The sequence below is a fragment of the Fukomys damarensis genome, unplaced genomic scaffold (assembly GCF_012274545.1).
Source record: "Fukomys damarensis isolate Sample0158 unplaced genomic scaffold, DMR_v1.0_HiC HiC_scaffold_37, whole genome shotgun sequence".
Lineage (NCBI taxonomy): Eukaryota > Metazoa > Chordata > Mammalia > Rodentia > Bathyergidae > Fukomys > Fukomys damarensis.
In genome coordinates, this window is record NW_022900949.1 from 63,449,362 (window position 1) to 63,472,485 (window position 23,124).

Sequence of the window (23,124 nt, forward strand, 5' to 3'; positions counted from 1 at the left end):
GGGAGTAAGAGGAGAGGGAGAGGAGGGAGGGGGAGAGCAAGGGAATATAGAGAATGTGTGTATGGAATAAAAAACAAAAAATTAAAATAATTAATTCAAATAAAGTCAGGACAAGAGCTGAAGAAACTTCTAGATTCCTATCAGCATGGAAAAAGAAGTGGAACTTGGATAAGGGAAAAAAATGAAATTCATGGAGTATCTGGTGCCTCTGCTTATGTGGAAAAAAACCAGTAAAATCACTGGGAAGCATTTATGATCACTACATTAAAAATTAACCAAATGAATAGGATTATAGCAATTAACAAATTGGAAAATCGTTTAAGAAAGGAAATGAAGTCATAGTGTACAACAGATTCAACATTTGCATAATTGAAACATAAATACCAGATTATTTAATAAATACTGTAGTAAGATCTGGCAGAGGGAGAATGCTCTGCAGACTCAAGAGAGCATCTTACTATGTTGGATGATGATCTTAGATAATATCCGGCACAATAAGAAGTTAGCAGATAAGTTTTAAAGTGCATGAAACAGAAAATAATATAAGGAATGAAAGACTCATTTCAAAAACACATCAAGAAATGTTGCCTTGTTGCCTTTGGGGAGTAATTCTGGGTATAGACAGGGGAATCCTGCTTTCATTTGTAAGCATCTTAGCTTTGACTTATTTAATTTTGGAGATGTTACTTTGATAAAAATAAAATTTAAAGTTTAGCAATATTAAAATTCTTTGCAAATTCATTTTTATTTTGTATTTGGTGTGTTTTGGGAATCATAGCCATGAGAAATGTAATTAATTTTTTATTCCTCTTTTGTTTTGAAATTGCACTCACTGGATAAGTTTTGCAGGAAAACTAACAGGAAGTCGGGTGATAAAAATATGCATCAGAATGTGAATTTTATAGATATATTACTGGTTTCTACACTTGGTCCACTTCATGAGTGCTGACTTACTAACTTTCATTGTGAGAACCAGCATATCTTTTCTCTCCTGAATGAGATTAATGAACCTTAGTAAACAGGAAAAGAGAATGAAGTCCAATCTTGGATAATTCAATAAGTCAAATTGTCATTTGAAAGTTGCAAAATTCAGAAAGTTAAAATAATCCAGAATTTCAACTACATTGAAAAGCTAGTCACCTGAAAGTAACCATTTAAACTTTTTGGTAGGAAAAAGAATTTCAACATAAAGCAAAACTGGACTTGAACTCAAGAAGGTTTAAATTTAAACCTTGATTCTGTCTCTTACAGATTTGTAACTTTGGTGGCAACAGTTTACATTTCTCCACATCAATTTTTCCTCTCTAAAACATGGAGATAGAAATATTGTTTGGAAGAATATTGTAAGACCTGTTTAAGACTATGTGTGTAAAAGCACATTGACAGAATTATATAAATGTAAAAATAAATAAAATTTTACTTTACGTTCTTGTAATACCAATTGTCTGGTATAGAAAGAAATAATCCTCAGTGTTGAAAATGGCAAAGGCTCAGATACTAAATAGCAAACAAAATTTTCAAGTGAACTCCATAGGAACTGGGGCTTAGAATAGAAAATTTGTTTCTATTTTGCCGTGTCAATTTATGTCAAATAGGAAGCAAAACAAAATAAAAAGGACAGTAAAAAGCTTTAACCTCTGTTGAACCTTCGTTCACACAGTAAACTTGTAATTCTAACTTAAGTGAAGTCTAAAAATTTTAAGTGTGTAAATGCAAGATGTTGCTATTTGTGACGCTAACTGGGAAAGGTGGGAGCTGATGGACTGTTATATTTCAGTTCTCATTATTTTGGGGTTTTACGAAAGTCAAGCATTTTGGTAGAAAATAGATTCTTTTCCATTAATTCTTATATATTATCTAGAAATTTGTGGACTTTGTAGAATGTCTACTAATATTTTCACTACTTTAGTGAATGTTTTTCCAAATGTGATACTTTATTGTTATCAAATTCTGCTTTGCATCTTGAGTTAGTAACAAATTCTTTGTTTACTGGCAGTTATCTCCATCCTCACGTGACCACTCGTTTGGGTGTGTGTTCATTGTTTGAGATCTCATACACTCCTGGTTGTCAGCCCGAGCCAAGTTCACGGCCCCTAGATCTCTGGGCCAGTGGCCTTAGACACTGAATAACTGCAGAGCACACCCAATCTTCCCATGGCACGTGAAGTCATCAGTTTGCTGTTTTTATTTTGTGAGAAATTCTTTTGGGCTGTACATGCTAAATCTCTCTTGTGTAAAGCAGACAAGTTAATGAGCTGCTTACATCCTGCCTGGGTCAGTGGAATTCCTTGGCAGTATTACAAGTTTCCTTTATTTATGTTTTTTTTGGGGGGGTGATGTCTGGTAATGTGTTAAAGGTTATAAATTTTATTGAAAATCTATATCAGCTATTGTGCAACTAGTTTAGGGAAAAAACATTTTATACTCTTTCAAACTGGCAAAACCCAGCCATGTAACAGCCTTTTCCCCTGCAAGCAGTTTAAATGTTATTAGATAAACTACAAAAATTAGATTTTATTTAAAATGTATTGAACTTAAGAGATAATAGAGTCTTTGAAAAATGTAATTGAAATATGAAATACCAGCTCAGAAGATTAGATAGATTTCCTTTATCATTATTCATCAGTGTTTTAAAATGTCAATATTAGATTGTGAAGCTGAGTGAACTTTTAATCAAAATATCTTTTTATTTTTTATGGTGCTGAGGATCAAACCCAGGCCCTTGTGTATACTAGACAAATGCTCTATCATTGAGTTGAATCTGCTGCCCCTAAAACATCACATTCTTTATGTTGCTATTTAAAGAAATTATTCCTGAAGTTTACTTTTTCCGTTGATGCTAAATATGTAATTTTTATACAGCAATCTTGATATTGACTCAGTAATAATAATAACATATTCTGCCCCTATGGTGCTACAACATATTACTGCAAGTAATAATTCACTTAATCCTCACCACTACTTTATTTGGTAGCTACGGAGAAGGTAAGTGACTTATTTAAAGTCACTTTGTCAATAAAATGAGCTTAGCTGATCTGAACACAAGCAGTTTAGTCCCAGAGATCTTTGTTATACTAGATCCCTTATCTTCTTTTTATTTTTATTTGCTCTTCCTAACTTTTGCATTCCTAAATCACTATAGTGGACTGTTCAGAGGAAGGCTCTGTAGATATATACATATGCAGATGGGTTTACCTAGAAACATTTTATTTTGGTAGAGAATAGTTTCTTTCTACATATATTTATGATTAGCGAACTTTAATGTTTATATAAAAAGTATTAATTTTGCAGATAGATACTATATAATGAATGAGTGGATGTTTGACAATGGACTTGCATTGATTATTGGTTTTATTTTATGCTACATGGAAGACATTTGTCTATTAAGTAAAGAGCTTTGTTCACTGATTAAATCTGAAGGTCATAGGAACATTGAGATCATTCTCCAAAGATTAAAAATACTGATGCTAATAATTTCAAATTACTCATTTAAGCACTATGCATTGTACCAAAAGTGCTGTAAAAACCAGCACAGGTCTTTATAGCACAGAACATGTCTCATGAAATTGCAGGTACTCTACTTATGTTCTGTTTTGCTTTAGATGAGTAATGTGACAGCAGACTATTGTCTTGACATCATAAAGAAGTTTGAAGTCTCAGAAGAAAATAAGGTGAAAAATGTCCTTGGAATAGAAGGTAAGACAATCCTTTTTTAAAAACCAGGAGTTTTACTTTCCTATTTTTAAAAATTCAGTCTGCTAATTCTAATTCCAGTAAAATTTTTAGGAAACCAAGAGATATTCATGGAATGGCAGCAATTTAAATAAAACCAAAAAAGCACATAGTTATTTCAAAGCAGTGTCCTGATGTTGACATTACTCTTACTTTTGCAATGTTTGAGCCTTTTTTATGTCAAGCAAGTCCACTTGATAGCACTATTTATGATCTATATCAAGAAATGCTTGGATTTTTCTCAAATCACTAAATTTTGAAAATAGCCTTATCTTAATGATTTATCTTATGAAGGGAAATTTGACCCTAAAATAAGTAATCGACAAATCTAGTGATTTGAATGTAAATATGTTTCTTTACAAAATCTTAACAAATGACTTGTTTTTTCTATTAATTGGTAACATTATAGAAACTGTTGGAACCATGAATCTTATTAACACAACTATCTCATTTTATAGTTAGGAAAGTGAAGCTGGAAGAAAATAATTTACCCATAGTTGTACATGCAGAATTATATTCCTCACATGTTATCCTTAAATAATATGGTATAAATGTAGCTATTTGTATGCATAAGTTATATACAGTACATTTAAAATATATAGGGTGACAGTCCAAGAAGAAGCTGGCCCAAGCAGAACAGATAATTTTAAATCAAAGATCACTGGGAGTTCAGCTGCCCCAAAGCATCTAAAGCCATGGTTGATCTGACTATTTTGATTGTTGGCTTCCTGATTTTTTTCCTTGCTCCCAGTATCAGTGTGGACAAAGGATTTTTCATATTTGTTTATTTTTTTAAGAGGTAGGATGTAACTATGTTGTCCAGGCTGGCCCTGCGCTGTTTCAGTTAAGCGCATGCTACCGTGCTTGGATCATTAGAGGTTTTAATACCATGTGTTTATGTCCAGGGGTAGAGGGTAATACAAAGAAAGAAAGATAATTAAAAACTTCTATTATTAGAAACCATTTTTATTTATTTTTATTTTAAACATTTTTTATTGAGTTTATTGGTACATTCTAGGTATACAGTACAGTTACATTCCTTATAGAAACCATTTTTAAAACACAGAGGGTAAACCAATTTAGGACTTTTCTGGATGAGTGTTTCTCTTGGTTGGATCTCCAGACATGGTCCCTAAATTGAAGTCATATAGATAGGCAATGAAGAAATTCTTAAGTCTTCGAGGATATTCACAAATCTAACTTTGCCAAAAACTTGAAATAGTTTACCCTAATTGTCATTCTACTCAGGTACTTATGAATCATTTATGTATTTATTCATGGATTAATGAATGCCCCTACTAACTTTACATTTTGAAGGGCTGTGGAAAAATTGATAGGATATTCTACAGAATCTGTAAGTACTATTTCAAAATTATAAAATGTACTAGTCATTGACAGCATTTTCCCAAACTGTTCTCATAGACAATAATCTCATCTTGAAGTTAGGCAATATTTAACTTTTGACATACTTTTTTATTGCATGGACGATACTGTTTTTCAAGAAAACTTAATGACCTATTAATTTTGGTTGATCAATTGGTATAAATATATTAATTCTGATACAGTATTGGTCACCCATTAAGTTGTACTACATCAGCAGAGCTTGAGTTTAGTAGTTAATAAATACCTTTGCAATGAACTTCCCCACCCAGTCAAAATTCTTCAAAGGTCATTTTATTTTTTCTAGAGTGTGTTTAAATGGCTACTCCCCCAAGTCATTTTTAGCTTTTTCATATTCTCTATGATTTCAGGCAAATTTCTGGCTGTCCCAGTTTTGCCCACAAAAATGCCCTGATTTCTGTGAATATTCTTTGACCTCTTTGTCTTTATTCGTGTCAGTTAAATAGATACAACTTGAGAGGTACAGTACTTATTCTCTCCTTCCAAAGGCTTCACGAACTTCATGCGCAGCCCTGCGTGTGATGTGTTTAACCCTCTGCACCACGAAGTGTATCAGGACATGGATCAGCCCCTCTGCAACTACTACATCGCTTCCTCTCACAACACATATCTGACTGGGGATCAGCTCCTTTCTCAGTCCAAAGTGGATATGTATGCTCGGGTGCTACAGGAGGGCTGTCGCTGCGTGGAAGGTATGTACCCTCCGTCCTTCAGCCACTTGATGAAAGTCTAATGTCCATAATGGAGACCTTAAAAAAGCTCTCATACTACATTAGAGCTACTTGTCTGTCCATTGTGAAGTTACTCTCAATTCAGAAGCCTCGTTGCCTCCTCTGTATTTTTCTGTCAGGAAAGAAAGAGAGATGTACCTGTAATTGGGAAGCATACATTTGTGGCTAAAAAAATGTAATGAAAATCATAGTCTTCCTAGAAAGATATTATTTTTCCCCATTAAGTTTATTGGTACATTAAAAGCAAACAATACAGTTACATTTATCATTGGGATCATGTACCTTAACATGATATGTCTTGGATCTTATTTTTCCCCCGTATCTCTGCCCTCCCTTCACCCGCTTCATCCTTTCCTATTTACAAAGACTTTGTTTCCATTTTTTCTTTCTTTCATAGTTTTTCTTTTCCCTTATTTCCTTTCCCCATTTTCTTCCTATTTCACATTCTCAATTATACCATTTGAACCTTATTTACACTTTTAGTTTTTCATACCAGAGAAACTATTAGGTATTTACTCAAGTCTGTCCTATTTGTTTCACTTAAAAGAGTATAGCCTCAATATGCATCTATTGTTATAAATATCTCCAGTTCCTCATTCTTTATGGCTGAGTAGTACTCCGTTTTATAGAAAAACCACATCTTCTTTATCCAGTCTCCAGTGGATGGGCATTTGGGTTGGTTCCAAGTTTTAACTATTACAAACTGCTGCTATGAACATGGGTGCACATGTATCGCTGTGGTATGATTCTTTTAATTCTTTTGGAAAGATGCCCAGCAGAGGGATGTCAAAAGGAACATCTAATCCTAGTTCTTTGAGGTATCTCCATATTGATTTCTACAGTGGTTTCTCCACTAGAAAGATATTTTTAGTTAAACGTGGGAAAATGGTTTGGGAAAGACATTTATTTTCTTTTTTTAAAAAAGACATTTATTTTGAAGATATTGTCTCTCATTAGCCAATGTTCATTAAATTTCTTATGGGTTCCAGGCCTTGAGGGCATAGATAGAAACAAGACATGATTTCTTTTTTTCTTTTTTGTACTGGGGATTGAATTTAGGACCTTGTGCTTACAAGGCAGGCGGTGGAACCACTTTGCTAAATCCCGGGCCCCATGTGCTTTTTATCTTGAGAGAGCTCAAAGTTTACTAGGAAGAATGCACATTAAAAAGATAATAAAATGTGAGAATTCCATCAGTTTGTATCATATGGATAGTATAGGAATGTTGGTGTGGAGAACAGAGTGTGGGGTAAAATATGAGAATCAGGTAGCTGGCATTGGTCAAAAGGGTTTTAAATTTTAGTTTTTGATAATGAGGAGCTAGAGAAGGATTTTAATATTCACCATAATATTATTAAGCTTCCAGTTTAGATATGTGGCAGCATGGGAGGATACTATTTTTTGCAATGTATATTTGTAGGGGGAGAGGAGATTTGAAACTGGACTCAGGAGAGTAGTGGAGGGGAATTACAGTGATTTAAAGATAGGGTTATAAAATCTTAGACTGAGAAAGAAATGACCATTAGTATTCTAAAGAGGTAAATCAATAGAACTCAGGGAAACAAGTTAAGGATCAAGGATTCAAAGAATGGAGGGAGTACTTTAGTGGACAGTGGCACCACCATGTACTGCAAGAAATCTGAGAGGAAGAGCCCGAATGAGTGCAGTTTTCCATCTGCTCAGTTTAAGGTGACTTTTTAACATTTAAGTAACATCTTTATTGGTCACTTGGATAATAATATCTGAAGTTAATGGAAGGGCTCAGGCAAGATAAAGGATATGGTAGTTAAAATTATGAGACTATGTAAGATCACTTGCAGAGAGGAATGGAGAAGTGAAAAAGCAGAGAACTTCAGTGATCCACACTTAAGAGAGAGGAAAGAGCAAGGAGAAGCTCTTAGGACAACTGAGCAAAAGTGGTCAAAAAGGAATAGCCAAATGGGTAAGACGGAACAGAAAAATAAAGTAAAGCAAAATTTAAATATGCAACCTTATTGCATTTGACATCTGGGATGTATAGTTCTAGTGGTGTGTCGGTGGAAAGGTAAGAACGACTAAGCGCTGCTGATTGGTGACTGGGCATCTTTCTGCAGGAGAAGACTCATTACAGGGTGTGTGTGCTTCTGGGAGGGAGTGGTTTTGAGACCCAGGGAAGGAGGAAGTGCTAGTTTTTTTTTTTTTTAAGTGGGATGAAGCGGGTGAAGGATTTAGAATGGATTCATGCCAAGATAGCTCTTTTCTTTCTCAAGGAAGTAGGAGAGAGAATCATTCACTCAACAGAAAATGGATAGAAGTGGTTCAGGCTCTTCAGAAGCTCAGTAAACTTTTGAAAACATCAGCAGGGAATGAGAAAGGAGTTGACAAGAAGAGTCAAGGAAGGCCCAGATAATTTCTCTTTTTTTCCTAGTACTGGGAATCTAACTCAGGACCTTGTACTTGCCAGGCAGGTATGGCACTACTGAGCTAAATCTCTGGCTAACTAATTTCAAAAGAAATCTTTAGTGATACAAAATTTACATGCTTAGATTCCCCCCACTTACAACCCCAACAGAACTCATCAGCTTAAATACAGGAGCAGTGAAGAGAGATTATAAAATTGATGCTAGCCTCTGGGTTTATAGGTGTTCTAAAGTGTGCTCAAGATGTTGGTGAGGCCTTCTGTAATTGACAGGGACCTAATCTAGAAAAGGTAGTGAAGTGAATAAAGGACTATCAAGAGATCCGAAGGTTCAAAGGAATAGAAAAATGTAGAGTTGTCATCACAATGAGGCAGTTACAGACAGTGACAATAACTAGAGTTTGTCATGGGTGAATGTGATTGAAACAGTGAGGCAAGTGATATGCAGGTGTTGAAAAGATTGAGCAGTTTGCCACATGGACTTTTAACTCACAAGGGATACTGACTCATAGATTGGAGAGAAAATCTAGAAACCATACTGAATAGTTTCTCTGGTGTGAACAAACTGTAACGTACATAAGATCCTAATGAGATTACTGACATTGTGAAATGGGAAGAAAGGAGCTAAAGGTGTGGGAAAGTAGGAAGGGTAGAGGAAAGGTAATAAGGGAAAAGAAAAATGTGAGAGAATAACTGTAACGTACATAAGATCCTAATGAGATTACTGACATTGTGAAATGGGAAGAAAGGAGCTAAAGGTGTGGGAAAGTAGGAAGGGTAGAGGAAAGGTAATAAGGGAAAAGAAAAAAATGTGAGAAAATGAAAAGATGGAAATAAAGTGTTTGTAAATAGGGAGGGGAGTAGGGGGTGAAGGGAGGGCAGGGACAAGGGGAAAAAATGAGAACCAAAACCTGTCATGTAAAGGTACAGGATCCCAATGATGAATGTAACTGTACTGTATCCCTAAAATGTACCAATAAACTCAATTTAAAAAAATCTAGAAACCAGATGCTTAGATGCAAAACACAAACTATAGGAAAGTGGAGACTATCAGTTGACAATAGTGACTAGCAATGGAATAGTTTAAGAAAACTGAATAATGAAGATGCTTATAAAATATTAACATAAGGAAAAAACTTCCAAGAAACAAAAGGTCTTGAGGTGACATTCTGCTCTCAGTGTGTTATTCATCCCCCTGTTCCCTCAGCACTTGGACCATTTTACATGTGTGACATACAGATTATAGCCTTACTGGAGTCACATTGATGGTGGCCTGTCATTTTTATTGATGACATTTTCTTGGTGACAAAGAATGAAAATGAAAAAATAGTTGACTCCAGATAGCTTTATAACTTTATTATTTTCTGCCTTCTCCACTCCATTTCCCTTACTTTTTAGGTCCTTCTGATACCCAAATGACCTGTCCAAAATCAGTTTCCTACTCAAGCCCACCCATGTTCCTATCTCAACTCTTTTTACTGAACCAAAACTTACAATCATTCATTTCTGAATAGAATATTAACAAGGAGGGGCTGGGGATTTAGGTCAGTGGTTCCGCCACCTTCCTCTTAAGTGCAAGGTCTGAGTTTGATCCCTGGTACCAAAAAACACAAACAAAAACAAAAAACACACACACACACATGAAAAAAAAGGGAATTTATGTGGTTAGACAATTTATGATAAGGTACAAATGATTTTTAGTTTTTGCTTTTTCAGTTGTAATAAAATTCTAAAATGGAAGCTTCTAGAATTGTGTGTGGTACATGACATTGAACATGTATCTTCTCTTGTACCCTCTCGTTTCCTGTTTTCCAATCACCAGAGTAATAAAAAGAAGCTTCCTGGCTTTTCATTTTTAAAAGGCTGCTGTAGATATTTATTCAAACTGGGAATACTCAGAGCTATTGTGTAATTATGAAATATATACTCTCCTATATGCTCCCAAATATTTCCCCAATGAACTTGAACAGCAAATTCCTCCCCTAATAGCTGGCTTGAAGTTTCTCCTAGTAGAATAATCTATAGCTGGACAGTAAGAGTCAAACTGCTATTTCTGGGGAGTTTTTGTCGAACAGAAGAATTGTATTTATCTAAGAGACTTGGCCGACTTTATGCTCCATCTATTTCCTCTTGGAAACTGAGTTTGTCACCTTGTAATATTGGAAGAAAAAGGGGAACTGCTGTGATTTTGGCCCCTTTTGTGGGCCAGATCCTGGCTAAAAAGGTTTTCATTTATGCTTTTAAAATTCTTACTCTATCATTAAGGGATGTGGGCATCTTTTCTTAAGAGGAGACTTCAACCTAGTGTCAGGCTAATTATTCAAAGTCCTGTAGCTAGGAAGCTTGGGAGCTTGGAAGCTGGGATTTGAACTCACGTTGGTCCAACTTCACTGTTCCCCCAGGAAGCCCGTGCACTGTTGGAGGAGCAGGCGTAGACTGACCTGAACAGACTGAAAGGTTAAATGAGGGCTGATTGTAGGAGAGTGGGTAGAGAAAGTGAGGAGCACAGCATAGAAGGGAGGTTGTCTTTCAAGGGAGGCACATGCTTTGATCATGATTAAGTTTAGCACCTAAGTATTTAGGTGCTCCTGAAGGCTTAACATTTGGTGACTTTACAGCTTAGATTTGAAATGTCCTCCAGCACTCAAGCACTAAAGGCTTGGTTTATCAGTGGATGGGCATTTTGGGAACTGACCGAATCATGAAGGCATTAACTGCATCAAGTAGAGTAATCCATTGATGAGATCATAATTTTAAGGCATTGAGAAGTGATATAAACAAGCACTAGGGCCTTGTTGAAAGGAATGTCACATAGGATCATGACCTTGGGGACCATATCTGCACCCAATTCTTTCCTCTCTGGCTCTTTCCTTCATTCTTTGCTTCCTGGCTACATGAAGTGAGCAGCTTTGCTTCACCATACCCTCTCTACCTTGATTTTCTTCTGCCTTGCCACAAGCCCAGAAACAGAGCCAGGCACCCAAAAGCGAAAATAAACCTTTCCTCCTTATAAATTGCCTCAGGTACTTGCTTACAGCAAAAAAAGCTGATTAGTCCAATAACCTGATGTTTTTGTCGTCTTGTAACAATTTCTATCAGCTGTATACTCTAAAGATCTTAGTTCATATTTAGCTGCTGGACATGAAGACACTAATGTATGTATGTACCCAGGAGCACTTTTTCTACTTGAGTCAGGCTGAATTTGATTTTATTCTTAAACAGTTACAGGCAGGATTTATAGAATATAACATGCCGTAGATCGAAAAATTCAGGTTCCACAGATATTTTCTGAAGAAGCTGAGTATAACATTTAAAATGGAGAGCATTGATTCTGGAAAGTTTCTTTATGGCATTGTTAATCTCCCTTCTTTCAAGCTTCTGTTTTAATAATGGCATGTTTCCCGTCTCCGTTAGTGTTGTGCAGTAGAACACCAGTGCTCTCAGTAATGGCATACATGGGACCTTGGGGGTAATAATGAGTCTTTGTGGTAAGGTGAGCTTGTCAGAAAATCATATTGGAAATGCTCTGTACATGGTTTTGCATTCACTTGTTTTTCAGCCTGACTTGCTCAGTAAATATGGATGTTCTATCCAGGAGATTTGCACTCTAATCATGGAACTGGTGTCACATTGCTGTTGTAATTGTTTTACAACTTTTATTGCTATCTCTAGTAGACCTAGCAGGGTGGAATGTCTTTAAGTTCCATTATGAGAAGCTATAAGGTTAGGTGTTTGGCCTTTACAATAATTAGCTCTTTATTAGAGTGTTTTGGGGGGTCTCTACTGTGTAACCAGATTGAAAAATGGCCTCTGGCTATCTTGTGGCTAGGGGAATTGGTGGGAGAATTTCTAACTTGCCAATATTCCCATTACAGTGTTAGCCTTTATGGAAACTTGTGGCTATGAATCTGACCGTGGATGCCACTTATTAAGATGCCAGGCCATTTGGGGAGTATTGGCATCCTCATTTAACGTTAAGTAGGGAATCAGACATAGAGTATTGGAAGAAGCTACCCTATTGACTGTGGATGTCCTGCTTATGTTATAAATGTTAGCAAGAGGGCCCTCTTTCATGATCAATGGTTTCAAGAGCTATTTTTGTGTGGATCTGATGAACAAGTCAGGTATGGCATTGTCTTGTCTATTTTGCATTACTTTTGGAAAGATATTAGTTTATTTATGAGGGCTCTTATATCCTATTAAGGCTGTATTCATTATCCCTGAAGGTATGACTATAAATCAGGGTAAAAATCATTGAAATTATACACAGTTGTGTGTTACTTAAAGATGAAGATATACCCTGGCAGTCTTGTCAAACATCAGGTCGTGCTTACACAAGCCTGGGTGGTATGTCATTCATTTTATCTGGCTTCTCTATTCAGTCTAGAATCTCAGTAAACATGAGATGTATGAGGCTGCTGCAGTGTAACACAGTTTACTATTTTACAGTAAAAGAATGCACTATAAAATAATGATAAAAGCATATCATATTAAGTACACAAACCAGTGATGGTTATTATCAAGTATTGTGTACAATACATAATTGTATATGCTATACTTTCATATGAAAGGCTGGATGATAGGTTGATTAATACGAGCATTACTATAGTCATATGAGTAATGTGTTGTGCTAAAATATTATGATGACTAGGATATCACTAGGCCAGCTCTCCTTCATCTTTTTGGTACAAATGGTCAGTTTTGTGAAGGACAGTTTTTACAAGGACCCAGGGGCGGTTGTGGGATGGTTTGGGATGATTCAAAGGGAGCGGGCAAGCTAGATCTTGCACGTGGACAGTTCACAGTAGGGTTTGCATTCCTATGAGAAAGTAATGCCCCTGACAATCTGTGAGGAGGCAGAGCTTAGGTGGTACTGCAGGTGATGGGGAGGGGCTGTTAGGTGTTTGTTTGCTGGCCTGTTGCTCTGCTATGTGGTCAGGGTGCTAACAGGCTATGGACTGATAAAGGCTCATGGCCAGGGGATTGAGTAACCCTGCACTAGGTGATAGGCATTTTTCAAGTCCATTATAATCTCATGGGCTCAGCATTTTATAGTTAGTCTGTCATCGACTGAAATGCCACTATGCGACACACGACTTTTAAATAACTTTTCATTCTTTCCATGTCTATATCCAAAGATAGTTTCAATTATATAGAAAAAGGTAAAGAAATATCTTCTGATATGTCTTTGACATATTTGACCTCATTTGCAGGCCCAAAGGAACAGTGTGACACTACAGAATAGTACAGTAGTCTTCCCAACAGTGTATTTATTCTTAAAATATTGTTTCCCATATTTCTGGATATTGACCTTGTAAGATTTTTCTCCTTTTATTTTTCTTCTTTTTCCCCCTAGAGATATTTGAACAGCCAGTTTAATGGATTTATAGAAATAACCTATCTTAGCTAAGGTTCTCCAGAGAAGCAAAACTGGTAAGATATATAGAGAAAGAAAAAGATTGAGAAAAGTCTGAAGTCTGTGCAGATGGCTGGGAATTTCTAGACTTACTTAGAGTAAAAGCTATACTTATGTGTGAATTTTAAAGTGCAGCAGTCTGGAAACTCAGGCAGAGTTTCTGTGTTGCAGTGTTAAGGATAATTTCTCTAGTGAAAAACCTCCGCATTTACTCTTAAGGTCCTCAACTGATTGAGTAAGCCTTACCCAGAGTATGGAGAATAATCTACTTTTCTCAGACTTTACTGATTTTAAGTGTTAATCACATATCTTCATAGCAGCATCTAGACTAGAATTTGACAAAACAACTATGCATCTTAAATTATCCCGGTTGACATTTAAACGTAACCATCACCATCATTTTATGATTATAGTGAACAATTGAAATATTTTATAAAGAAACAGAGTTATCATCTCCTACAGAAATATATGCACACATGTTGAGGGAGGGGTCTACTAAAATAGAAAACAGGTTTGTTGCTGAGCTGTGTGGTCCTAATTAAAGGCAAAGTTTCACCAAGCATTCCATTAGCCACATCTGACCTGCACAATTTTTAATATTTGTCCCATATTAGATTTTAAAAATTAGATTAATTGCCAAGGTTTAAAATTGGGAAAATTGGGCCAGGTGTGTAGCTTGATGGTAGAGCACTTGTTTATCATACCTGAGGCTCTGGGCTCAATTCTGAGGACCACCCCCCTCCCTGCAAAAATTGGGATAATTTGCAGAGATAAAATCTAGACTTTTTATTTTTCTCAGAAGATCTGGCAACTGAAGTTCTTATTCCAATTTAGCAGTGATTGGAATTGAGCAGTTATTTCATTTAGATAAACATTTCCTGTTGGGCTGCTGTTTCATTTCTGTTAATTATTGGGCTCCTGTTGGTATTTGAGTTTGCGATCTCTCTCCCACCCCTGCCGTAAGAAAGGATCCTGAGAGCTGACAATGTTCTATGGGGCATCCTAGTTTAGCCTCGGTTAGAATTTAGATAAGCAAAGTAAAAGAGGACTTTCAGCTGACATTAAATGAAAGAAGAAAAGGCAAAGAAGTAGGAGTACATGTGGAGAAATACACCTAACTAAAATAATACCCCTTTGGGTGTGGGTACAGGGGAAAATCACATTGACTTGTCAGATAGGAGCTAGGATCTTAAGGTAACACTAGTTCCTTCAAACCTCAAAACAACTAAAGTTGTTTTCTTGTTTGTATGAAGTCTAAAATAGATGTGAATCACTGAAGCAATTATTTAGGGGGTCCACCTTTTTAACTCATGGCAGTGCCATGTTTGGCAGGTGACTTCTAAATCACAGCAGACGAGGAAAGGGGTGTGTAACTAGGTAAGGCAGGTTTCCACTGACCAGACCTGGAAGTGGTGCATATCATTTTTGTTCATATCTCACCAACCGTACACACCCTATCCTACTGCAAAGGAAGGTTGGGAAATGTAGTCCAGCTCTGTGCCTGGTGAATAAGGAAACCAGTTTCATGGATGCCTGGCCAGTGTCTGGCACAAGTCACAGCCCCAGGGATTAAGGAGTCAGGAGTTGCTGTAGGGTATTTATTAATAAGTTTGGCACAAAATGGATACATATTGAGGATACACTCCTAAGTGAAATAAATAAGTCACACATGTGTAAATACCGAATAGTTTCTCTGGTGTGAATAAACTATAATAGTACATAAGATCCTAATGAGATAATTGACAATGTGAAATAGGAAGAAAAGGGCCAAAGGTGTTGGGAAAGTGGGAAGGGTAGGGGAAAGGTAATAAGGGAAAAGAAACAAATACGAGAAAATGAGAAAATGGAAATAAAGTGTTTGTAAATGGGGAGGGGAGTAGGGGGTGAAGGGAGGGCACGACAAGGGAAAAAATGAGAACCAAGACCTGTCATGTAAAGGTACAAGATCCCAGTGATGAATGTAACTGTACTGTATCCCTAGAATGTACCAATAAACTCAGTGAGGAAAACAGAGTTTGGCACATATTTACAAAGTGCCCACTAGGATCCTATGTTATAGGCCAAGTAGGCTTTTGAAAGAACAAAAGAGAAAATGAAAGCAGTGTTTTAAGAAATTAATCTAGAGGTAGAAAATAAAACAAGGGAGGGCAAACCTTAAGTCAGGGAGAATGGTGAATATGTTTGTCTTTTTGTGCTGGAAGCCAGTGAGAATGGCTGGGTACAGAGCAGTAGCAGTAGTAGCAGTGGCAGTAACAGTTATTGTGTGCCACGCGGTGTCATAGGAACTTTCCAAGTTTAGTCATTACTCGAACTTCTGATGGAAATACAATTAATACTTCCATTTTATAGGTAGGGAAAGCAAGTTTCAAATGATTGCATCATTATTTCACGCTCACATACATTCTATTAGTTTGGTTTTTGGTTTTGCAACACTGGGAATTGAACTGAGGACCTTATGCTTGCCAGGCAGGCACAGTGCCACTGAGCCACATCCCTGGTTTCATATACATTTTAGCAGGACCTGAGGCTTTGAACTTTGGAAGCTGATGTTATTTTATAACTACTACAATGAATAAGTTGGAAGTAGATCTAATAAAAATATAATGAGTTTAAGTGAACAATCATGAAAGGCACTGTTAGTAATTTGAGAGAGACATTCTAACTTACTAAAATCTTAGAAGGTCTTCTTCTGTTAAGTATCACACCCTTGGACACACTTGGTTGGATTTAAATCAATTTCTAACAAAAAAATTTGTTTGAATGCTGGCTGCTTATAAGGATGACATCTTTGTAAACTACAAACAGTAAAAATAAGACTAATTTATCTTTACTGCTTTATTTTGATAAATATACCGGAACATTCATTTCACATTTATCATGATTATAATAATTACAATTTAAAATAATACAATTAAAATGTTTTTTGTCTGGTATTTCCAGAAATATTAATAAATACCAGAAACCTTGAGTTGCTGATATGAGGTTCTGTTTTGGCAGTTGACTGTTGGGATGGCCCCGATGGAGAGCCGGTAGTACACCACGGTTATACTCTCACCTCAAAGATTCTCTTCAGAGACGTTGTGGAGACCATCAGCAAGCACGCCTTCGTGAGGAATCAGTAAGTACAGCCTGGAGGGTGCTGCCTGGCATGAGATGGCTCCAGAACCGCATACTCGTCCTTGGACTTCTGATCTCTATTTCTTCTGCCTCCACACTGCCCTCTTGAAGACGTCCTTGCAAAGAATGACCTCTAAATATCAAAACCCAGGGTGCAGAGTGCCCATAAATTCTGGAAACACCAGAAATAAGTAGCATTTTGATACTATGCTATAATACAGTAGTCTCTAGGTTTCCACCTGGATGTCTAATGTGTACTGAAGTATCTGATATCCTTATGTTAGTTGGCCCCTCCTTGGCCTTTGATAATGCTATTTCCTTTCCCAAACTTTCATTTTTAACTCCCTTTAAAGCATTAGCTCCTCTGCTGCAGTCATTTGCTTCTGTCCTTTTACATCTGTGGTTCTATTCCATTTCCTCACTCTCATAAAAAGTTACTATTTCCTAAGGTGCTGCCTGGTTTACTTTGAGGATATTTATCCAATTACATGCCTACAACTTTCCCCCTAAATTCCAATTTGATATAGAAAATCCTTTAGCAAATATTCAACGGAGTTTCCATCTGTGCGGTGCTCAGCACTGCATTCTGCCAGATCTCCTCTTGTCACTTGTTTTATTTTTCTTATAATTTCAAGCAGAAGCTGGGAGCCACTCTAGATTCAGCCAGTTGCCCTTACTTCTACTTGCTAAGTTATCTTTGACTCCATTGCCTTCTCTCTATCTTCATTTCCCGTTTCTTTCCATCCTCCACACTGGGGCCACAGTTTTCTTTCTGAAATATATGCACAGTGTAGTCATTCTTACCCCAAAGCCCTTCAGAAGCTCCCTGTAGCACAAGCGTGTCTCCATGCCCTTCAAGGCCTGCCTGTGTCTTTCTCTTCTGTTGTCTTCCTTCCTATCGCTCCGCAGAGATTTAGCGTTCTGCCTGATGCTTTTACAGCCCCCACTCTCATATTTGTGGTTACGTCTGCCTCCCCCTTATTCAGTCCACCTTATTCTTGATTGTCCTACAAGATTATTTATGTGTTGTCCCTGTGGTAAGCATACTGACCCACCAGTTGATTTAAATCTTCCTTCTCTTTTTTAGCACCCAGAGTATATTTCTTTTACATCTTATAGCGCCTTGCTAAATTGTAGTCACTTGCCTTCTTCTGAATGTGTAAGACTGTGAACTCATTGAAAATATGGAGCTACATTTTAGTCATTTATTATTCATCCTTTGTTGCCTAGCAGCTACTTGAATATACCAGATACACAAGAGAGGATTTTCAAATGAAAAAAAAATTAAAATTACAATTGCGTAAAATTAATATTTTAGAAGTTAGTAGTCTTTAAAATTTTTAATATTTGATCTTATTAATTAACCATTAAATTACATGTTATTCTAATAAGCGATATAGGCTGCAAAGCAGATTTAGTTTATGCTGTCTTATACATAGAAGACTCTTGAGTACTAAATTCTGATCAGCCTTCACAGCCCTGATTCCTATCAGTATTAGCCAAGCTGAAGGTCTTTATTTCCTGGTACATAAAATATGTTGAGAAGGACTGAAACCTGTATACTTAGCTGTTTACTTCAAGTTTGGAAAGCTCATGAAGAAATGTACTTTAATTTAAAACAATATGCTTCTTTAGCACATTAAAAAGGCTGGCTGTTTCTTTCTCTTTTTAAAATTTTAGGTGCATCTTTTCTGCATGGATTCTTGACTCTTACACTACTGACATTTTGACAGTTTTGTTGTTGTTGTTGTTGTTGTAAGGAGCTGTCTCATGCATTGTAGAATGGCTAGCAGCATCTTGGATGCTAGCCACTAAAATTCAGTGGCACTCTCTGAATTGTAGTCACCAAAAATGTCTTTATACATTGATTAATGTCCTTTAGTGGAAGCCACCCCCTCCCTGTCATGTGGAGAAGAACATTCTTACACTAAACATCACTGTACACTAATAGGCTTTTTGCAAATGGATTGATAATTTGAAATTTTGCTATTAAAGTCCCTGATGTGATTGCAGAATGACTCAGGGTTGCTAGTATGTTGTTTTCTCACTCTAGGGTAAAAATCATGTGAGGACACAAATAACAAACTGATTGTAGTCAGACAACCCAACCAATTTCATCAAAAAGGTCCGTCTCTCACACCACCTCAGTAATCAGGTTTTACTAATGGGGACAGAATGTCATTTGAAGAGGTCATAGACTGTATTGTGCAGCCTGCCCTTACTGCAGAAATACAGAAAAGATTTTTCTCCACGTAAGTGTATTTAGGCAATTTAAATATAGTTTTATGTACTCTGGAAAAAATCCATTGTCTAATGTTCCTGAAGATGCATGATGGAAACCAGAAAACAAGATCTATAAATCTGCCTTGTAATAATTTTTTATTGTGAAGAAAAAAACAAAGCTGAGAGTAGTAAAGGTACATCTCAGCCCTAGTTCTCTTTCTACCTTTTTGTTTTCACCAGTGTTTCAGACTATCTTTGGATGATTGCTTTACGTGGGTCTCAGATTCTTTGTACAGAAACTTGCAGGCTGATATAGAATGAGTGCTTGGCAATTGTGTTTAGTAAAGACTAGTGTAAATACTATAAAAATGATCTTGATGACTGGCACAAGCTGCTATAAAACACCAAGTTCCATTGTATTATTTTATCCTCAGTAGTAATTTTCAAGCTGCGGACTAGTTATATATTTTTTTAGAGTAAATAATTTCACTTAATGATATACAGTGGTTGCTTAGATGTATCTAGATTTTTGCATGTATAAAACTTCCATTATGTGAGGTTGTTTTCCTTAAGCTTCTCATTTCTTTAAAATTTTTTCTTTTACAAGATATATAATGTGCTCGCCTTTTTGCCTGATACAAAATATTAAACTAACTCATCCCACATAGATTGGTATTTTGTTCAGTCATTATACCTAGCAAAGTATATTTGCTCAGAGGAATTTTTTAAAAATGCATCTCAAATCTTTTCATACCTTAGAAGCACTTTAGCCATAATCGCTATTGATAGCCTTGGCAGAACACGATTACAGAATCATTTTCACAAATCTCCATGCGTCACCTGTACCTGATGGGTTTGGAATGTGTTACTCTTACTCAGGTTCCCAGTTATATTATCTATTGAGAATCACTGCAGTATCCAACAGCAGAGGAAGATTGCTCAGTACCTGAAAGGAATTTTCCAAGACAAACTGGACTTGTCATCTATAGACACAGGAGACTGCAAACAGCTTCCAAGCCCTCAAAGTTTGAAAGGCAAGATATTAATTAAGGTAATTACCATAGGTACTCAATCAAGGGTATTAGTAATCAACTAAGCCTTGTCTCTCTTAATGACTCTAAACTAGCCTGAAACAACAATAATGATTAGACTCGATGCTTGAAGAATCTTCTGGATCTGTACATGCAATTATTTCAGATTTGTATTCACTCTTTCAGAGAAAGATTATTGTTGACTGACCACATGTCCTGGGATTTGATTTTATGAAGTCATAATGAGAAAACAGTAAGCTAAATGTGTAATATTTTGGTCTGTAAGATTCACAATAAAAAGAGAAATGTGTGTATAGGAGTGTGAGGTGTAGAAAAAAGACTCCTTGAATTCATACCTGAAAGCATTTCATTCAGATTCTCTTTTCCCATTTCAAGCTCCAATAACTTTGTCAAAAGAAAAACAAAATCTTCATGGTTGAAAAGTCTTGGTTATGTAAGTGAGAAGCCCTTGCTTCAAAGAGGAACGCAGTCAGAGACATGATGCTCTGCTGGGGCCATGTGTGTGTGAAAAGAGTGGTGGGCGAAGAGAATGACATTTTATGAGCAGTTTTTTGGGGGGAGGAAACTTACTACAATGACTGTTATCCATGCAAAGAATAGTCAGACTGTTCCTTGCATTTTCAATTTGCTAACGTTGTCATTTTACTTAATTCCAGTGAATTTTGTGTTTGTACCAAAATCACCTTGCATGATTGCATTGTTTTGAGATTGAACAACTAAAGGAGAGAGCAGTAGACTCTTTATGTTAAAACTGGATCATATTTTACTCAAAAGGAGTGTATACAACATATGAAATATTATATAGGAGCATCAAAGAAATTAATTACATGGCAAGACTTTACCTGGGGCTTTAAGGGAGGGCAGCAAATTCAAATGATTAAACTATTCATCTTTGCAGTCCGTCAAAACTTATTTTTTTATCATTTAAATGAAATTAAAATTACAGATTCAAAATCTGTTAAGGAAGTGTTAGTAGATATTTGTCTGTGAAAGCATATAATGTAAGAAATAACATTAAGGTCAATTTTCCCAAGTCTTGCAAAAGCCATCTCCTTTGTTAAACATGATTTCTGGGTTAGGAAATAAAACATCACTTCTGTAGTATTGTAAATGTTTCTGTGTTTCCTAACTGCTCTTTAGCCAGCATTCAGGAGCTAAACCACAGAGTAAGACCATTTGATTGAAATCTTTCCTTTTGGAGAGTGGAACTTAGATGGCTATTTTATGTGAATGAATTGAGCCTGTTCTGTACACCTGGATGGAGGACTTGGCACAGAATGTCCCAAGGCTTATGGGCACCAGGAGATTCAGAGGCAGAAGGTCTGAGGCATTTATTGAAAGGGAGGACAGCAGTATGAATGCCAGCATTTCAAGGGTGTCTGAGATCTGCTTGTTAGTAGTAACATTTTTTAAGGAGGTAGTCTGGATCTGTGGATCAGCACGTTCTCATATAGAACAAAACCAAAGGAGCTGCTTTTCCCAGGTTCCTTTGGCATCAGAGGAACCAATGGCTCCTTATCACTTTGGAGATTAACAAGTTGTTTTTCATTATAGTGATTACACACATTTTCCAATAATGTGTATAGATACATTTACCCTCACACACACAATTTCCTAAAAAATAAAAGGGTGCTTTTGAACAAAAGTAATAACCAACACAGCAAGTTTTCATAGACTGTTATTGCTGAAAAATACTGTAACTCTGTGGTCCAAGAGCCTTACTTTTTTTCTTTCTCTTTGGTACTGGGGATCGAACTCCAGACTTTGAGCTTGAGAGTCAGGTGGCAGAACCACTGAGCTAAATCTCTGGGCCTAGGTCCTTACTTTTGAACATGTTAATCACAGAGATTTTTACATTCTCCCCAGGCTACCAGCCTAAAGATTTGAAGCAAAAGGTGGTCATTGACATGGTCTCTGATAGTACTTTTTATTCCATGGATGAATTAATCCAACTGTAAAGTATAACTCCTGCATATAATAATGTCAATTAGAGCAAAACCCCCAGAAGACCTCTGTCATATGTCATTTACATCTACTCTGGATCACGGTTAAGTTCGTTAAGTCACTCAAGACTCTACTACCTAAGTTTATTCTTTAATTTCTGGAGGAGTGACACTTTTGATAAGGGGCATTAAAAACACAGTCCTTTTGCATTATTTTTCTTACAATTTACCTTGGTGCTGTAGCTTTTGGGAACCAGGAATACAGAAAAGCAGGCCAGAACTATGGCCCTCATGATGCAGGCTGTTTTAGGTAGAGTTTAAAAGGACTGAAGAGGGCATATTGTGAATACTCTGAGAAGGCAGCTTTTTCTTTTTTTCACCTCTCCCTGTGCCACCTTTGAAGAAAGAAGCATTGAAGTTCAGCGCCACTGCCCAGCCCACTCACCGTCACCTGCTCCCCATGGCCACGTTTTCCTTTCCTTGCTGTACCATTGGAAGATGATTGTCCCCTACTGGATGACATTTGTAATATTTGTTAGTTTTATTCTACAGAACATTTAAAAATTTATTTTAGTGTTATTTCTGCTGCTCTTTTTAATTTGCTTTTTCTGAATATAAAATAGGAAATGTAGTAGAGAAAATAACTCTTACCCTAAATATTCCTACTCCTGACAACTGATTATATTTCTTTGAAAACTTTTCCTTTGTGTTTATATATATCACCAAGATCATATTTTGTATGTACACTTGGTGCCTTGTATTGGAAGATTCAGCCAACCACAGATCAACAATAATTTTAAAAAATTCTGTCTATACTGAATATGTACAAACTTTTTCCTTGTTAACTCCCAAACAATATGATGTAACAACTGTTTACAGAGAATTTACATCCTATTAAATTTTACTTATAATTTAGAGAGTCGTATTTTCTTGAAGCTGATCTTGTTTTTAAATATAGTCTCTCTAATTAATTATGTGTAATTAGAAGTAATGTGTCTGTCTTTTCTTGAAAGCCTTTTTTTTTCTTTATCTTGCCCTTAATTTAAAACCTGCTTTTTACTGAGACTGAAGTCATGATCGGCCAAGGGATACCTCATTTTATTTTTACTAT

The 23,124-nt window shown here is 36.4% G+C and overlaps 1 protein-coding gene across 4 annotated transcripts in view; it reads left to right on the top strand.

The window, feature by feature from the left end:
* The window catches only part of Plch1 (phospholipase C eta 1), a 257,791-nt gene that overhangs the window by 192,963 nt on the left and 41,704 nt on the right, over positions 1-23,124 (top strand). For all 4 annotated transcript variants that reach the window (XM_010636902.3, XM_033759293.1, XM_033759292.1 and 1 more), the window contains 4 exons: positions 3,603-3,696; positions 5,622-5,825; positions 16,676-16,796; positions 19,898-20,069. In XM_010636902.3, coding sequence (XP_010635204.1) covers positions 3,603-3,696; positions 5,622-5,825; positions 16,676-16,796; positions 19,898-20,069 — 591 coding nt within the window. The remainder of the gene's footprint in view (positions 1-3,602; positions 3,697-5,621; positions 5,826-16,675; positions 16,797-19,897; positions 20,070-23,124) is intronic.